At 35.8% G+C, this 13,164-nt stretch overlaps 1 protein-coding gene across 1 annotated transcript in view; it reads right to left on the reverse strand.

Annotated features, from left to right (window-relative positions):
* LOC128613568 (mucin-22-like) overlaps nt 1-13,164 on the reverse strand; it is a 167,878-nt gene that overhangs the window by 132,874 nt on the left and 21,840 nt on the right. Inside the window, exons 2-11 of the mRNA XM_053634455.1 lie at nt 3,933-4,013; nt 2,281-2,355; nt 2,059-2,139; nt 1,834-1,917; nt 1,451-1,540; nt 1,297-1,311; nt 964-1,200; nt 657-836; nt 305-403; nt 6-125 (exon numbers count right to left, since the gene is read on the reverse strand). Of these exons, the coding sequence (XP_053490430.1) occupies nt 6-125; nt 305-403; nt 657-836; nt 964-1,200; nt 1,297-1,311; nt 1,451-1,540; nt 1,834-1,917; nt 2,059-2,139; nt 2,281-2,355; nt 3,933-4,013 (1,062 nt within the window). The remainder of the gene's footprint in view (nt 1-5; nt 126-304; nt 404-656; nt 837-963; nt 1,201-1,296; nt 1,312-1,450; nt 1,541-1,833; nt 1,918-2,058; nt 2,140-2,280; nt 2,356-3,932; nt 4,014-13,164) is intronic.

Raw genomic sequence — 13,164 nt, forward strand, 5'->3', positions numbered from 1 at the left:
CTTACCACAATCAATCTTAACTGGGATGGGATCACTTGTAATTGTTCCATTCTCATAATCATATGTCCCAGTGCATGCATAATCATGAAAAGGTTTCAAATCTTCAAAATCTGCAACTGCCAAACCTACAAAGAATAAAGTTTTTTTTATTATAAAAAATTATATATTATATATTATATATTATTAATTATTATATATTATAAATATCATTATTATGTATTACATGATATATTTTTTTTTGTGGCAATAAAACAAACAGTTGCTCTTATTAAACAGTGTAAGCATTTATAACTTTAGTGCTTACCATTGCAGTTGTATGTGAGGTCTTTTAGGCAGTTTGAAGGCTGATTGTCCCAACGTAATTTCGTAGGGAACTTGTTTGTATAATTAATAACAGGCTTTACTGCAACAGACACATTTAGGAATTTATTTTCCAAAACGATTCTTCCACATACTGTACGCACAGCTATATTTAAGCTTTTGTAATTTGGGTGTGCAAATTCCAAACCGTGCTATGTGTTATTAATACAATACATCCTTCATTAATTAATTAATGAGATTTATTAATTAGAGACTGTATATATAATGTATACAGTATACAATGTAATATATGTATTTTTGTGTTTATCATGTACATTAATAAGTGCAATATATACCTGGGGGAAGTGTGAAAGGGATAGATTTCTTGCAGGGATCTCCGTTGAAAGTCACGCTATAGCCAGTGCAGGAGATACTGGTATCGAGATCAATACATTTACTCAAATCCCATTTGGTCTCAAAACACACTTGTACTTTTGCCCCAGTTATCTTCAACGTGTGGCTTACATCGGAGTCAACTGCAAAAACAATCAAATTAAATAAAGCTGTTAAAAATATTTTCTTATTAAATATAATAGCCACTTTATTATTAGTTGAATAAAGTAGTGTACAAATTCTGTACACAAAATTATATATTTAACTTACCTAATTCGCTTGTTTTAAAAAATCCAGTCGTGGGTTTACAGGAAGGAGTAAGAGTGACAGTGTAATTTTGGCAAGGCTTAAATGATTTAAGTGATATTGGGAAAGACTCTTCTGGCCATGTTTTTGTACTGCTTCCATCTGATGTGTCTGTGAAGTTAATCTTGTATTTGTCTGCTGAGTCATTCTTGTCAATTTTCACTTTCACAGTATCGTTTTCTTCTTCGAGGGTGTAGCTGCCTGTAAAGAAATGTTTTCATGTATATCGTGAACAAAACAATATCATGATCATAAACAGAAGAACTTTTGCTTTGGAATTGATGGACTTGTACTTACACTTGGGGGATGTCTCTGTGGAGTAAAAAGAATGACAAAATTATAGTATATATACTTAGATGAAATATAAATATAAAGGACAATAATAAGGTGCGTGTGTGTGTGGGTGGGTGGGTGAAATACGCAGCTGTGTGATCCATCACTGTCTTGTTACCTGTTGTTGTGCTGGTTGTGAGTGGGGGTGAGGTTGTGTTCATGGTGGAGGAAGTGCGTACGGAGTCAGAGGTGCTTGCACTTACGATTTCTGCAAATTGTCAACAATGTCAGTAGGTTGTGAATTACAGCAAATCACAGGATTAGTTAGTATGATGCTCTAAAAACAAAGTTACACATCATTCAGTGTTTAAATGTTTTTTAATCCAGTCTTTCATCCAAATTGGGATATTTTATTAAATATAAACATTTCTGACTGGTTGGACCTGTTGGGACATACTGTATTCAGGGCAGGCTGTAATGTCTGTGTTGAGGAAAAAGCATCTAGTAACAACTATTATCAAAACCTTCAGTAAATGTATTCTTCACAAAAGTGATTATTACCTGCTGTAGTCATGGTTACGGTTGCATGTGAGTGTTGATGCTTGGTGGTGTTTGGGAGCAAGGTTGTTGTGTTATTGTCTGCTACTAGAACAAGTATAATACATGAGTATATCAACCTGTATGTAATACAGCATGTAGCAAACGTATCTATTTATCTATAGTCGCGTCATAACCACTGATCACATAACTTCATTTGCCTCATTAAGCAAAATAAGAAAATTTTACCTGTTGTATTCAAAGTTGTGTGTGATTGGTGTTGATGCTCGGTGGTGATTGTGGGTAAGCCTGTCGTGTAAATGTCTGTTACTAAAACAAGCAGAATGCATGAGTATATGAACACGTACGTAATACAGCACTTACCAAACATTTATGTGTCTCTATATCCACTCCATAAACACTTCTAACTTAACTTCCTTCCTATCATTCCCTACAGCAGGAAGGTATTACCTCGTTCTTTCAAGGTGGTTTGTGATTGGTGTTGATGCAAGGGGGTGCTTGTAGGTAAGCCTGTCGTGTAATTCTCTGTCGTTAGAAGAATCATAATACATGATTATAATCTGCATGTGCAGTGGATATAAAAGGTATACACACCCCTGTTAAATGGCAGGTTTTTGTGAGGTAAAACAAAGAAAAGGAATAAAAACCCCTTCAGTGTGAAATTGCAACCTATAAAAATAAAGTGAAATGCAATCATATCATGAACATGGGGGGGGGGGGGTATTCGGGGGTAGACTTACACCCTTAAACTAATACTTTGTTGTAAGCACCTTCTGATTTTATCACAGCACTCAGTCTTTTTGGTTAAGGCTACTAACATAGCACGTCTTGACTTGGCAATATTTTCCCATTGCTTGCAAAAATGTTGTAGATAGCGAGGGCATCTCCTGGACACAGCCCTCTTCAGGTCACCCCACAGATTTTCAATCGGATTTAGATGTATCTTCTTTTGGTGAAGCTAATCTATTGTTGATTTGGATGTGAACTTCCTCTTCATTTTCAGCTTTCTAGCAGATGCCTGAAGGTTTTGTGCCAAAATCGACTGGTATTTGGAGATATTCATGATTCCCTCCACCTTGATTTTAGCCTTAGTCCCGGCTGAAGCCAAACAGCCCCAAAGCATGATGCTGCCACCACCATGCTTCTCCGTGGGGGTCGTGTTCTTTTAGTGATGTGCTGTGTTTTGTTTTTGTTTTTTTGGTTTGCACCAAACACACTTTTTGGAGTTACTGTATGGCCAAAAAGTTCACCCTTAACACATTTTGCCATATGGTTTGGGTGATTGTACGTTTTGGCAACATATGTAAGTTTTGGTTTCTGACTAGCCACCCTACTCCATAGCCCAGACATGTGAAGAATATAAGAGATTTCTGTCACATGACCAGTATTGGCCAGATAGTTTCTCCTTGACTTCTCATTAATGTTTGAGTGACATCCTGTTCTTTGTAATGTTACTCTTGTTCCATATTTTGTCCACTTGTTGATGATGGCCTTCACAGTATTCAATGGTACATCTAATGTCTTGGAAATTCTTTTGTATGCCTCTCGTGATCAATATCTTTCAAAGATGAGATCCCATTCGTGCTTTGTAAGATCTTTGTGGACACTGGCCTTAGCAGCAGAATATGGAGAAATATGATGACAAGATGATGTCAGAAAAATCCTACAAGAACAACTGTACTTGGGGGAAATCAGAGTCTCTTTATTTGATGGCGGGTGTATACTAATACTTAACATGACATTGAATGTGATTGGTTGATTCTGAAAACAGCCACATCCCCAATTATAAAAGGGTGTGCACACTTGTACAACCAGGTTATTATATTTTATTTTTTAATTATTTTTCTTTTTTTTCCTTAAAATGTGATCTAGGTTGTAATTTCATATTGAGGGTGGGAAAAGTTCTGACACGATTTATTTTTGGTTTAATTTTTTTACATCACAAAAACCTGACATTTTAACAGGGGTGCATAGACTTTATATATACTGTACACTGTATGTAATACTGCACACACCAGACATGTATATGTATGTATAATCACACCATAAACACTTATCACTTAACTTCATTCATATCATTCCCTACAATAGGAGGATATTACCTCGTTCATTCGAAGTTGTGTGTGATTGGTGTTGATGCTCGGTGGTGCTTGGAGGAAAGCCTGTTATGTTCATCTCTGTTACTAAAACAAGCAGAATGCATGAGTATATCAACACGTATGCAAGACTGCATCTAGGGTGATGCTATAACAACTTCACATAGACAATATAAAAAGAAGAGATCATGACCTGCTCCAGCTGTGGTTATGTTTGAATGGCTGGAGGTGCATGTGGGTGTGCCTGTGTTGTCATTGTCTGTCACCAGAAAAAAAAAACAAAAAAAAAACTTATCTTTGAGATAAGTGGACTATAACTGGACAAACTGCTTTCACCTGATCCTAGAATCTTTTCTAAGTGTATTATGAAACATTATTTAAGGGTCACTCTATAGAATGCGTCTAGTCTATAGAATGCGTTTTAGTCTAGTCTATAGAATGCGTTTTAGTCTATATTAATGCACTTAACTAGCTAACTAGCATGCTGTACATGATTATGTTATGTTAGCTACTACTGTATCTAGTCTAGTTAATTGGCTTTCTGTGCAATTTAAACATGAGACTGTGCAGCACACTGGAGCTTTATTAACCTGGCAACCTAACTAATGAATTTCTCAGTTCTCCACCCCTAGCTTTTCATCACTGCTGTCTGATTAGGGCTTAAAAACGATTCTATGTCTTTTAACATAATTTGTTTCTCAATGACTACACAGATACATTATATAATCATTATATATAAGTATAGGCTATATGTGTGTGTGTGTGTGTGTGTGTGTGTGTGTGTGTGTGTGTGTGTGTGTGTGTGTGTGTGTGTGTGAAATACGCAGCTGTGTGATCCAGCATTGTCTTGTTACCTGTTGTTGTGCTGGGCGTGAGTGTGGGTGAGATTGTGTTCATAGTGGAGGAAGTGCGTGAGGAGTCAGAGCAAATAGTACAATCTCCACGATAGGCTATGTATGTATGTATTATATATATAGATAGATAGATAGATAGATAGATAGATAATACACACACTTTAGCATTAAAGATGCTTAGATATACTGTGGGTGAGCCCAAAAATGCACACTGGCTGTTCACAAAACCACAAACCAGCACCTGTTGTTAGTTTTGGAATGAATATAATAATATACAAGGAAATGAAAGGTTTGTGTTAAAAGCAAAAAGAGATATGTGCTGTAACATTTCACATTTTGATTGTTAGTGTGCATGTAAAGCAATACAGTGAGTCAGGAAAAGAGGTAGAGAGATAGAGAGAGAGAGACAGAGAGAGAGAGACAGAGAGACTAATTCATAATTCAGTTGAAAACTACATAACCAGTCTGTTTTCATTTTTTTAACAATGGTGAAATGACTAAAAAAAAAAAAAAAGGTGACGAGTATCGTTCTTTCCAGTCCGAACGGACAGATGAATTTGCATATTTGGAAGTAGCATTAATGGTAAATAATGTTCAATTTACTCTCACTTACTCACTGCATCTTGTATTGATTTACCTTTTGATGAAACTATCATAACTGATTAAATGACGTCCAAGTGCCATCTACAGGCCTATTAGGTGAAGTGCAACAGTCCCAAACTGCATGCATTTTTTATGTTCAGAAATTATATTTTCTAAAAAGTTTATCTTCATTGCCTATTTTAGACCGGAATATTGCACACTCTGAACATTGGAAAATGTATTATTAATTTTGTTTTATTTTAAAATTCATTTACTTTTAAATATTTGATATTTAGACAGAATAAAAATTCAACCCTAGAAAATCTAATGAATCTGGATATGTGTGAAAGTAATTTATGAAGGAAAAGGTTAACGTCTAACAAACCTGTAGTTATAAAAAGAGAGAAGTGGTTTAATGAATAGCTGAAACCATACACAAGGACTAAGCACATGTATGGACTTCAGTTTATATTCAGCATCATGACTCTTGATTTATCAGATCAAGAGGACGACAGTAAATGATATATTACTATAGAGGTAGGGTGAGCACTCTTAAAATGATCTCTGTTTACAAAATAAAGTACAAAATAAAGTTCTAATTTTGACATTTCCTTAAATAGTAGTCTGAGATTTTATTAATCTGTTATTATTTCTTTATTGATCGTCATTGATTGTTATTAGTCACATATACATTACAGCACAGTGAAATTCTTTTCTGTGCATACCCCAGCATGTCAGGAAGTTGGGGTCAGAGCACAGGGTCAGCCATGATACAGCGCCCCTGGAGCAGAGAGAGTTAAGGGCCTTGCTCAAGGGCCCAACAGTGGCAACCTGGCAGTGCTGGGGATCCAACCCCGACCTTCTGATCAGTAACCCAGCGCCTTAACTGATAAGCCACCACTGCCCCACATGTTATTGACATATTTCACAGTAAATCTATGTCAATGTTTAGAGTAGCTTAGAGAAACTGACTGATGTTTTACTTTGCTATGCTCTCGTAAAATCTTATCGTAATTTTGAATCCTGACGATGCCACGGTCATGCATGGCCGAGAACCTAAATTGTCTGTGCTCTCTGGAAGGGAGGGATGGATGACGCTTTCTCCCCTGTCAATCACAGAGACACTAGCCAATCGTGTGCATCTGTGAGCTCATGTATGCGGAGGAGACCGTGCTTTCCTGCAGCATGAGCAGCAGTTTGAAAAGATGCGGTGAGCTGGCTTCACTTGTCTCAGAGGTTAGCCTTCACCCTCCCTGCTATGATGGGGAGAACTGACTGGTGGGTGGGAAATGGGAGGTGACCAAATTTAGGAGAAAAATAGCATGGTGATCACCAGGGTCTGGGTCACTGAGAGTGAAGTCACAGGTGGGGTCTTGAATGAGGGTGAGCGTTTGGGAGAGCTTGGAGTTTTAGTGAGTGCAAGACTGATCAGAGTGTGTGATGAAGGTGGTGATGATGATGAGAAGAAGACCCTGTGTTACCTTGAGTGGAAGCTAGGGAAACTGATGGGGTGACTGTAGGTGTTACTGTTACCACACAAAGCAATGCTGTAAGCTATATGAAGCACACTCCACAGAAACATTGATGCAGCAACTTAAAATATGAAGCTTTCAGCAATGAATCAGCAAATGCTGTGAACAAAAATATTGCACATAGTTATATACATCATAGCATTTTATATTTATAGTTTGACACTTTTGGTTGTAGGAATTCATTTAGAACAAAAATGATGTGGGATATTAGGGAGACAGAGTCTAACAGAAAAAAAGGTGTGTGTGTCTGTATGCATTTTTGTTTGTTTTCTTGTTTGTTTTTTATACCTACTGTATACATCTTACACGACCATATTCCTGTCCAAGTCTTATAAATTATCAAATGGAGGCGCATCATCGACAGTGGCTTATGTATAGCGCAGACTGGTTGTTATAGCAACGAGTGCACAAAAGCTATTTCAGTTTTTTAACCATAGCTTCCTGTACACTGTAAAACCCTTTTATTTTGAGTATTACTCTGCTGTAACTTTTCTGAAAACTGAGGGTTTTACAGTACACAAAAGCTATTTCAGTTTTTTAACCATAGCTTCCTGAAAAACCCTTCCGCCCTTTTCCCCAGCTGAGAACACTTTGCTTTCTTTACTTGGATGCGTGTAACGTGTTTTCAGAAGAGTTACAACAAACTGCTACTGAAAAAAACTGCAAATGTTGTACTGGATATACAAACCACACTGTCATTATCACTGATCAAATCCACATTGTATTTCTAAAGTAAATGTTAGAGTATATACAGGGGGGGAAATAAGTGTTGGACGAATCAACATTTTTTTCAGTAAATATATTTCCAGTGAGGTTAATCACATAACATTTTCACCAGACATCAGTATTACCTCAAGAAATCTGGAAATATAAAGAATTCACATTAATAAAATGAATTTAGAAAATGAAATTTATTTAGTATTAATAAAATGACAGTTAAATGCATCACATGAAACAGATTTAAATTAAATGATCATTAATATTATATATATATATATATATATATATATATATATATATATTATATATATATATATATATATATATATATATATATATATATATATATATATATATATATATATATACACACACACACACACACACACACACACACACACATACATATATACATATACATATATAAATAAATGAGTGAGAAACACTGCACACTCCACAAAGCTGCATCTACAGTTTATATTACATCTATTAAGTTGAACTACTTAAGATAATGATATGATGTTTACAATTCAATACAATACAGTAAAATACTTTACTGCTTCCTCTCAAAATGGATAAAGTTATAAAGGTAAAACATATTCTATTTTTGCTCATCATTTGGAAGGCCTTGAATCATGTTGGTTGTATTATTATTATTATTATTATTATTATTATTATTATTATTATATGGTGACACCACTGTGGTAGATGTCTCAGTCTGGAATGTGTATGATTATGTCTTCTTCCCCATTCCTACACTGTCCACACACAAACGTTCATATATATGACTTGCTTGTAATGTTCAACAGAAGCACACACTTCTGTGTGGTATGGGGAATTGTTTAGGAATGCAGCTAGAATCTCTTGAATCTTGAATCTAAGAATATTGGGTGTGGTTAGAGCTAGCTAAAGTGTAAATGATGCTTGCTTTGGAAATTTGTTCTGCATTTACCATTTTATATTCAAAAATGAAGCCTGATATATTCTCGTGTAATAAAAGCGCCTTAAAATAACTCCCTGGACTGTTCACCGAATCCAGAGGAATTACATTCCTAATTCAAGTAGTTACTGTATATTATGCGTTAACTTAAATAACTTGTAAATAATAATATCACCGTAATTCTAATAAATCATGTAGTATGTATTATTAAGCTCATATAATCCTATAATAACCATTTACTACCATATCTGTTGTAGAACGTGTTGAAATAACATTTCACTTCTTGAGAAGTGGCTTATAGAGTAGCTGTAAAAGTCTTATCAGGTTTATACACATGAGACACTGTTCAGTTCGAATGATCATTTTGGCATGTGTGCACATGACTTTATCTCTCCACTTCCTAAACGCTATACATCAGTATTCCACAATTTCAGTATTTCATATACATTTACTACATATCTTACAGAAGAATGGTGTAAGGGGTTACAAATGTATGCTTTTTAATTTTTAGAAACATTCTTTTTTTTAAGCATAGTCAACTTTTCAGCTTGTGATTCTTAGGAAGAGACACCACCTCAAGTTAGAATGAGGAAGTGGACTGAGGCCTGAGCAGAGAGGCCACATTTCAGAATCAGACTGTATTGTGAAAAAGACACCAAAAAGGAACTATAACTGTTCCCAGAAGTAGACGAGGACATGCTCAACACCCAAACTGTGCTGAAAGTAGCTTTAAAGCAGAAAATGCTGGCAGACGGATGTTTAATCAGAACAGTAAGATCAGGCCGAGACTCTGAATCCAATGCTGAGCAGCACACAGTGAAACCATTCAAGCAGCCATTAAGCATCACTCAGACTGTTTTAAATCAGAGCCTCAGTGGACACACCCAAAAAGAACACACACATTATTGGTTCCCAGCAATGAACACCGATCATATGTATTTATGTACACAAACTCATCGAATGCAAAATAAATAAATAAATAAATAAATAATAATCAGGATAGCATAAAAAAATTCTCTTATTCCAACTGATCTAGAAATGTAAAACAAAACCTGGCATCATGGAAGAGTTTTTAAATGCCGAGTCCAACATCATCTATCATCTCCATTTTATTATCTTAGTATAGAAAATTCATAATTACGCTTTCAATAATTATGTAGATATTATATTTCTTCAGTCCAAAGGATGTAGTGTATTCATTTAAAAAATAAATGAGTCACTCAGTTATACTGTCATTCTCAAGAAATGTTAGAAACGACCATAAATTATTATTATTATTATTATTATTATTATTATTATTATTACTACTACTAAATAATAATAATAATAATAATAATAATAATAATATTATTATTATTTAGTAGTAGTAGTAGTAATAATAATAATAATAATAATAATAATAATAATAATAATAATAATAATAATAGTACCACTCACTTTTATTCACATGACATGCCATAACCAGCATCCTTACTCTGAGCAAACAAGCCATAAAAATTATGCTAATTCAGTATTTTAGTATATTAAGGTACATAATCTATAATGTGACTCATACGAAAGAACATTTATGAAGAAAAAGATCACCATGTCACATTTTTGCCTGTACATAGCTTCCCGAATAGTAAAACATGCCGCTATAGAAAAGTGTTCTACTCACATAACACTAATCCTGCCAGGACCAGGAATAAAAACCTTGGTCCATGGAACTTTGCCATAACGGGGTGTAAAAGGCCTCTTCTAAGACACCACAAGTCCTGTTGGAAACAGAAACATTAAGTTAAAACATCTGAAAACTGATTCCGATCTAACTTGTAATCTATAATTTTGCTCAAAAATTAAAATTTTAATTTATTGTTCATTTTTATGAAGATTTTTTTTTACTTACGCTTTCTTTTGTTTTATCTAATCAGTCGTCACAGTTTCCTGCGTGTTTTATGCCCCGGCGTTCTCAAGCTTGTGTTTGTGCTTGACAGACGGAGCAGTGTCAGGAACACTCTCACCTTCAGTGAAGCACTAAAGGCGTCTTAACAGGAAGTTGTATTTTCAGCTACGCCACAATCTCTCGCTTTTTGAACTTCTGTCTCACTTGTTGACGTTAACAAGCAACACTGTAAGAACATTATGCATATTATGAGAAGCAGTGAGAACAATGTCTATATATAAGTGTTTTCATTAATAGAAACGTGATTCAGGTGCAGGTGGTCATGTGACATGTTGTAGTACAGTGCGGTGGCTGATGGGAACTGAAGTCCAGAGTTACCTGCTTGATATATGACAGTTAGCTAGTGACATTACTTGAATTTAGAGTTTGGTATCTACCCTAATGAAAAATCCAAATTACTCTGACTAGCTGCTGAGATAACCAAGCTGATAACCCTTTTATCTTTGCCAGCTAACATTAAGGCTATATTATCTCAACCATTTACACAAAAACAACAACTTGTCTAAGGTGTAGCATTAGTTGAGGTGATTCAGAAACCCTTCTATCAACACTTTCCAGCTCAACCTGAGTTTTGGTATCTGATTTTATTTATTTTTAGTAGGATAATGTTAGATAGCTATAGCATAAGACTTATCTTGTCCATCACCACTAAAGGTAGCAATAGCTAGCTAAATCCAAACGCAGATGTAGCAGTTCGAATAACTGAATGAAAAAGCAAAGTTGCTAAACAGACACCCACCATCTTCTACAAGGGGTTTGTACATAGACCACAAACATGATGTTAACTAACAAATAATTCCTCAGGACCTAGCTATTTATCTACTTAAACTTGTAAAGGACCTGGGACGCTCCTTTGAGGAAACCGATGTATACATTGTTCAATGGAGGCTTTTAATTCAAAGTGAACCATAACTAAGTCTGAACAGAGGCGAAGGTCTGCAACAGCATCTACTAAACCTACATCATCATCCTGACATGGTGGGGATTTTGATATCATCAGGTAGAACTGGCTTGTCTCCAAGATTCTTCACAGAGACAAATCTATCTATCTATCTCTCATATATATATATATATATATATATATATATATATATATATATATACACACACACACACACACACACACACACACACACACACAGTGCCCTCCACTAATATTGGTACTGTTGGTAAATATGAGCAAAGAAAGCTGTGAAAAATTGTTTAACCTTTTGCTCTTTTGTTAGAAGAAAATCAAAAAATACTCTGCTCTCATGGATATCTGTAACGACACAGGACTATATACAGGAAGTAAGCACAGGAAACGTGGTCTAAACTGGACAAGGTTAACTAGGTTAAACATGAAACTTAAAGTCTAGGCATGGAACGCGAACAAACATGGAAATAAGACCGCTAGCAGGCTACACGTATTCGCTACTACATTCAAACATATACGAATAATACTGCGCAAAGTCCACATCAACACGAGGGGTTTAAATAACCAACATACTCAAACTAAAATACAGACACCTGGAGTAAATTAAGACACACCCTCGAACATCAACCCATGCTTAAACAGGGAGAGAATCAAAACAAACAAAGGCGCGTGGTGTCCATATACAAAAGTCTCGTGCACGCACGCTCTCTAATGCCGTGCGTGCATGTCGACGCCGCAGTGCCATCTGCCGGCGGGAGCGTAACAATATCAAACAACCACCTTTTACTTTTCCATATGGCTACCTGCCTGTGTGCACCAAAACCACCTCTGGTGTTTATTGCCAAAAAGCTCTATTTTGGTTTAATCTGACCATAGAACCTGATCCCATTTGAAGTTCCAGTAGTGTCTGGCAAACTGAAGACACTTGAGTTTGTTTTTGGATGAGAGTAGAGGCTTTTTTTCTTGAAACCCTTCCAAACACCTCGTGGTGATGTAGGTGACTTCGGATTGTAGTTTTGGAGACTTTCTGACCCCAAGACCCAACTAACTTCTGCAATTCTCCAGCTTGGAGATTTTTTGGCCACTCGAACCGCCCTCTTCATAGTGTGTTGAGACGATATAGACACACGTCCAATTCCAGGTTGATTCATAACATTTCCAGTTGACTGGAACTTCTTAATTATTGCCCTGATGGTGGAAATGGGCATTTTCAATGCTTGTGCTATTTTATTATAGACACTTCCCATTTTGCAAAGCTCAACAACCTTTTGCCGCACATCACAGCTATATTCCTTGGTCTAATCCATTGTTATGAATGACTAAGTGAATTTGGCCCATGTGTCACCTTATATTTATACCCCTGTGAAACAGGAAGTCATGGTTGAACAATTTCCTGTTCCTAGTCACCAGGTGTACTAAAAGATGTAAAATATCAATGGGAATATACTTCATATTTTATATATATAAATTAAACTGCTAAACGAAATTATTACGATGGTGTACATTTTTGTATCTAATGAACTCTAATGCCTTGCTTATGGCTTTTTGGAATAGACCATCTGCAGGGTGGATGGTGTCTGCAATTATACACAGGTACAGGGTTATAAACTATTTGAACAGTAGATCAAGACATGTGAATTCTATACATGTAGAAGACACGGTGATATTTTAGAGCTGTTTTTAATGATTAATAGCATCATGAGGTTCTTCTAAGTACCAGAATATTTCAACCGAAAGCCTGGCTGCTTCTAC

This window comes from Ictalurus furcatus, chromosome 10 (genome assembly GCF_023375685.1).
Source record: "Ictalurus furcatus strain D&B chromosome 10, Billie_1.0, whole genome shotgun sequence".
Classification (NCBI taxonomy): domain Eukaryota; kingdom Metazoa; phylum Chordata; class Actinopteri; order Siluriformes; family Ictaluridae; genus Ictalurus; species Ictalurus furcatus.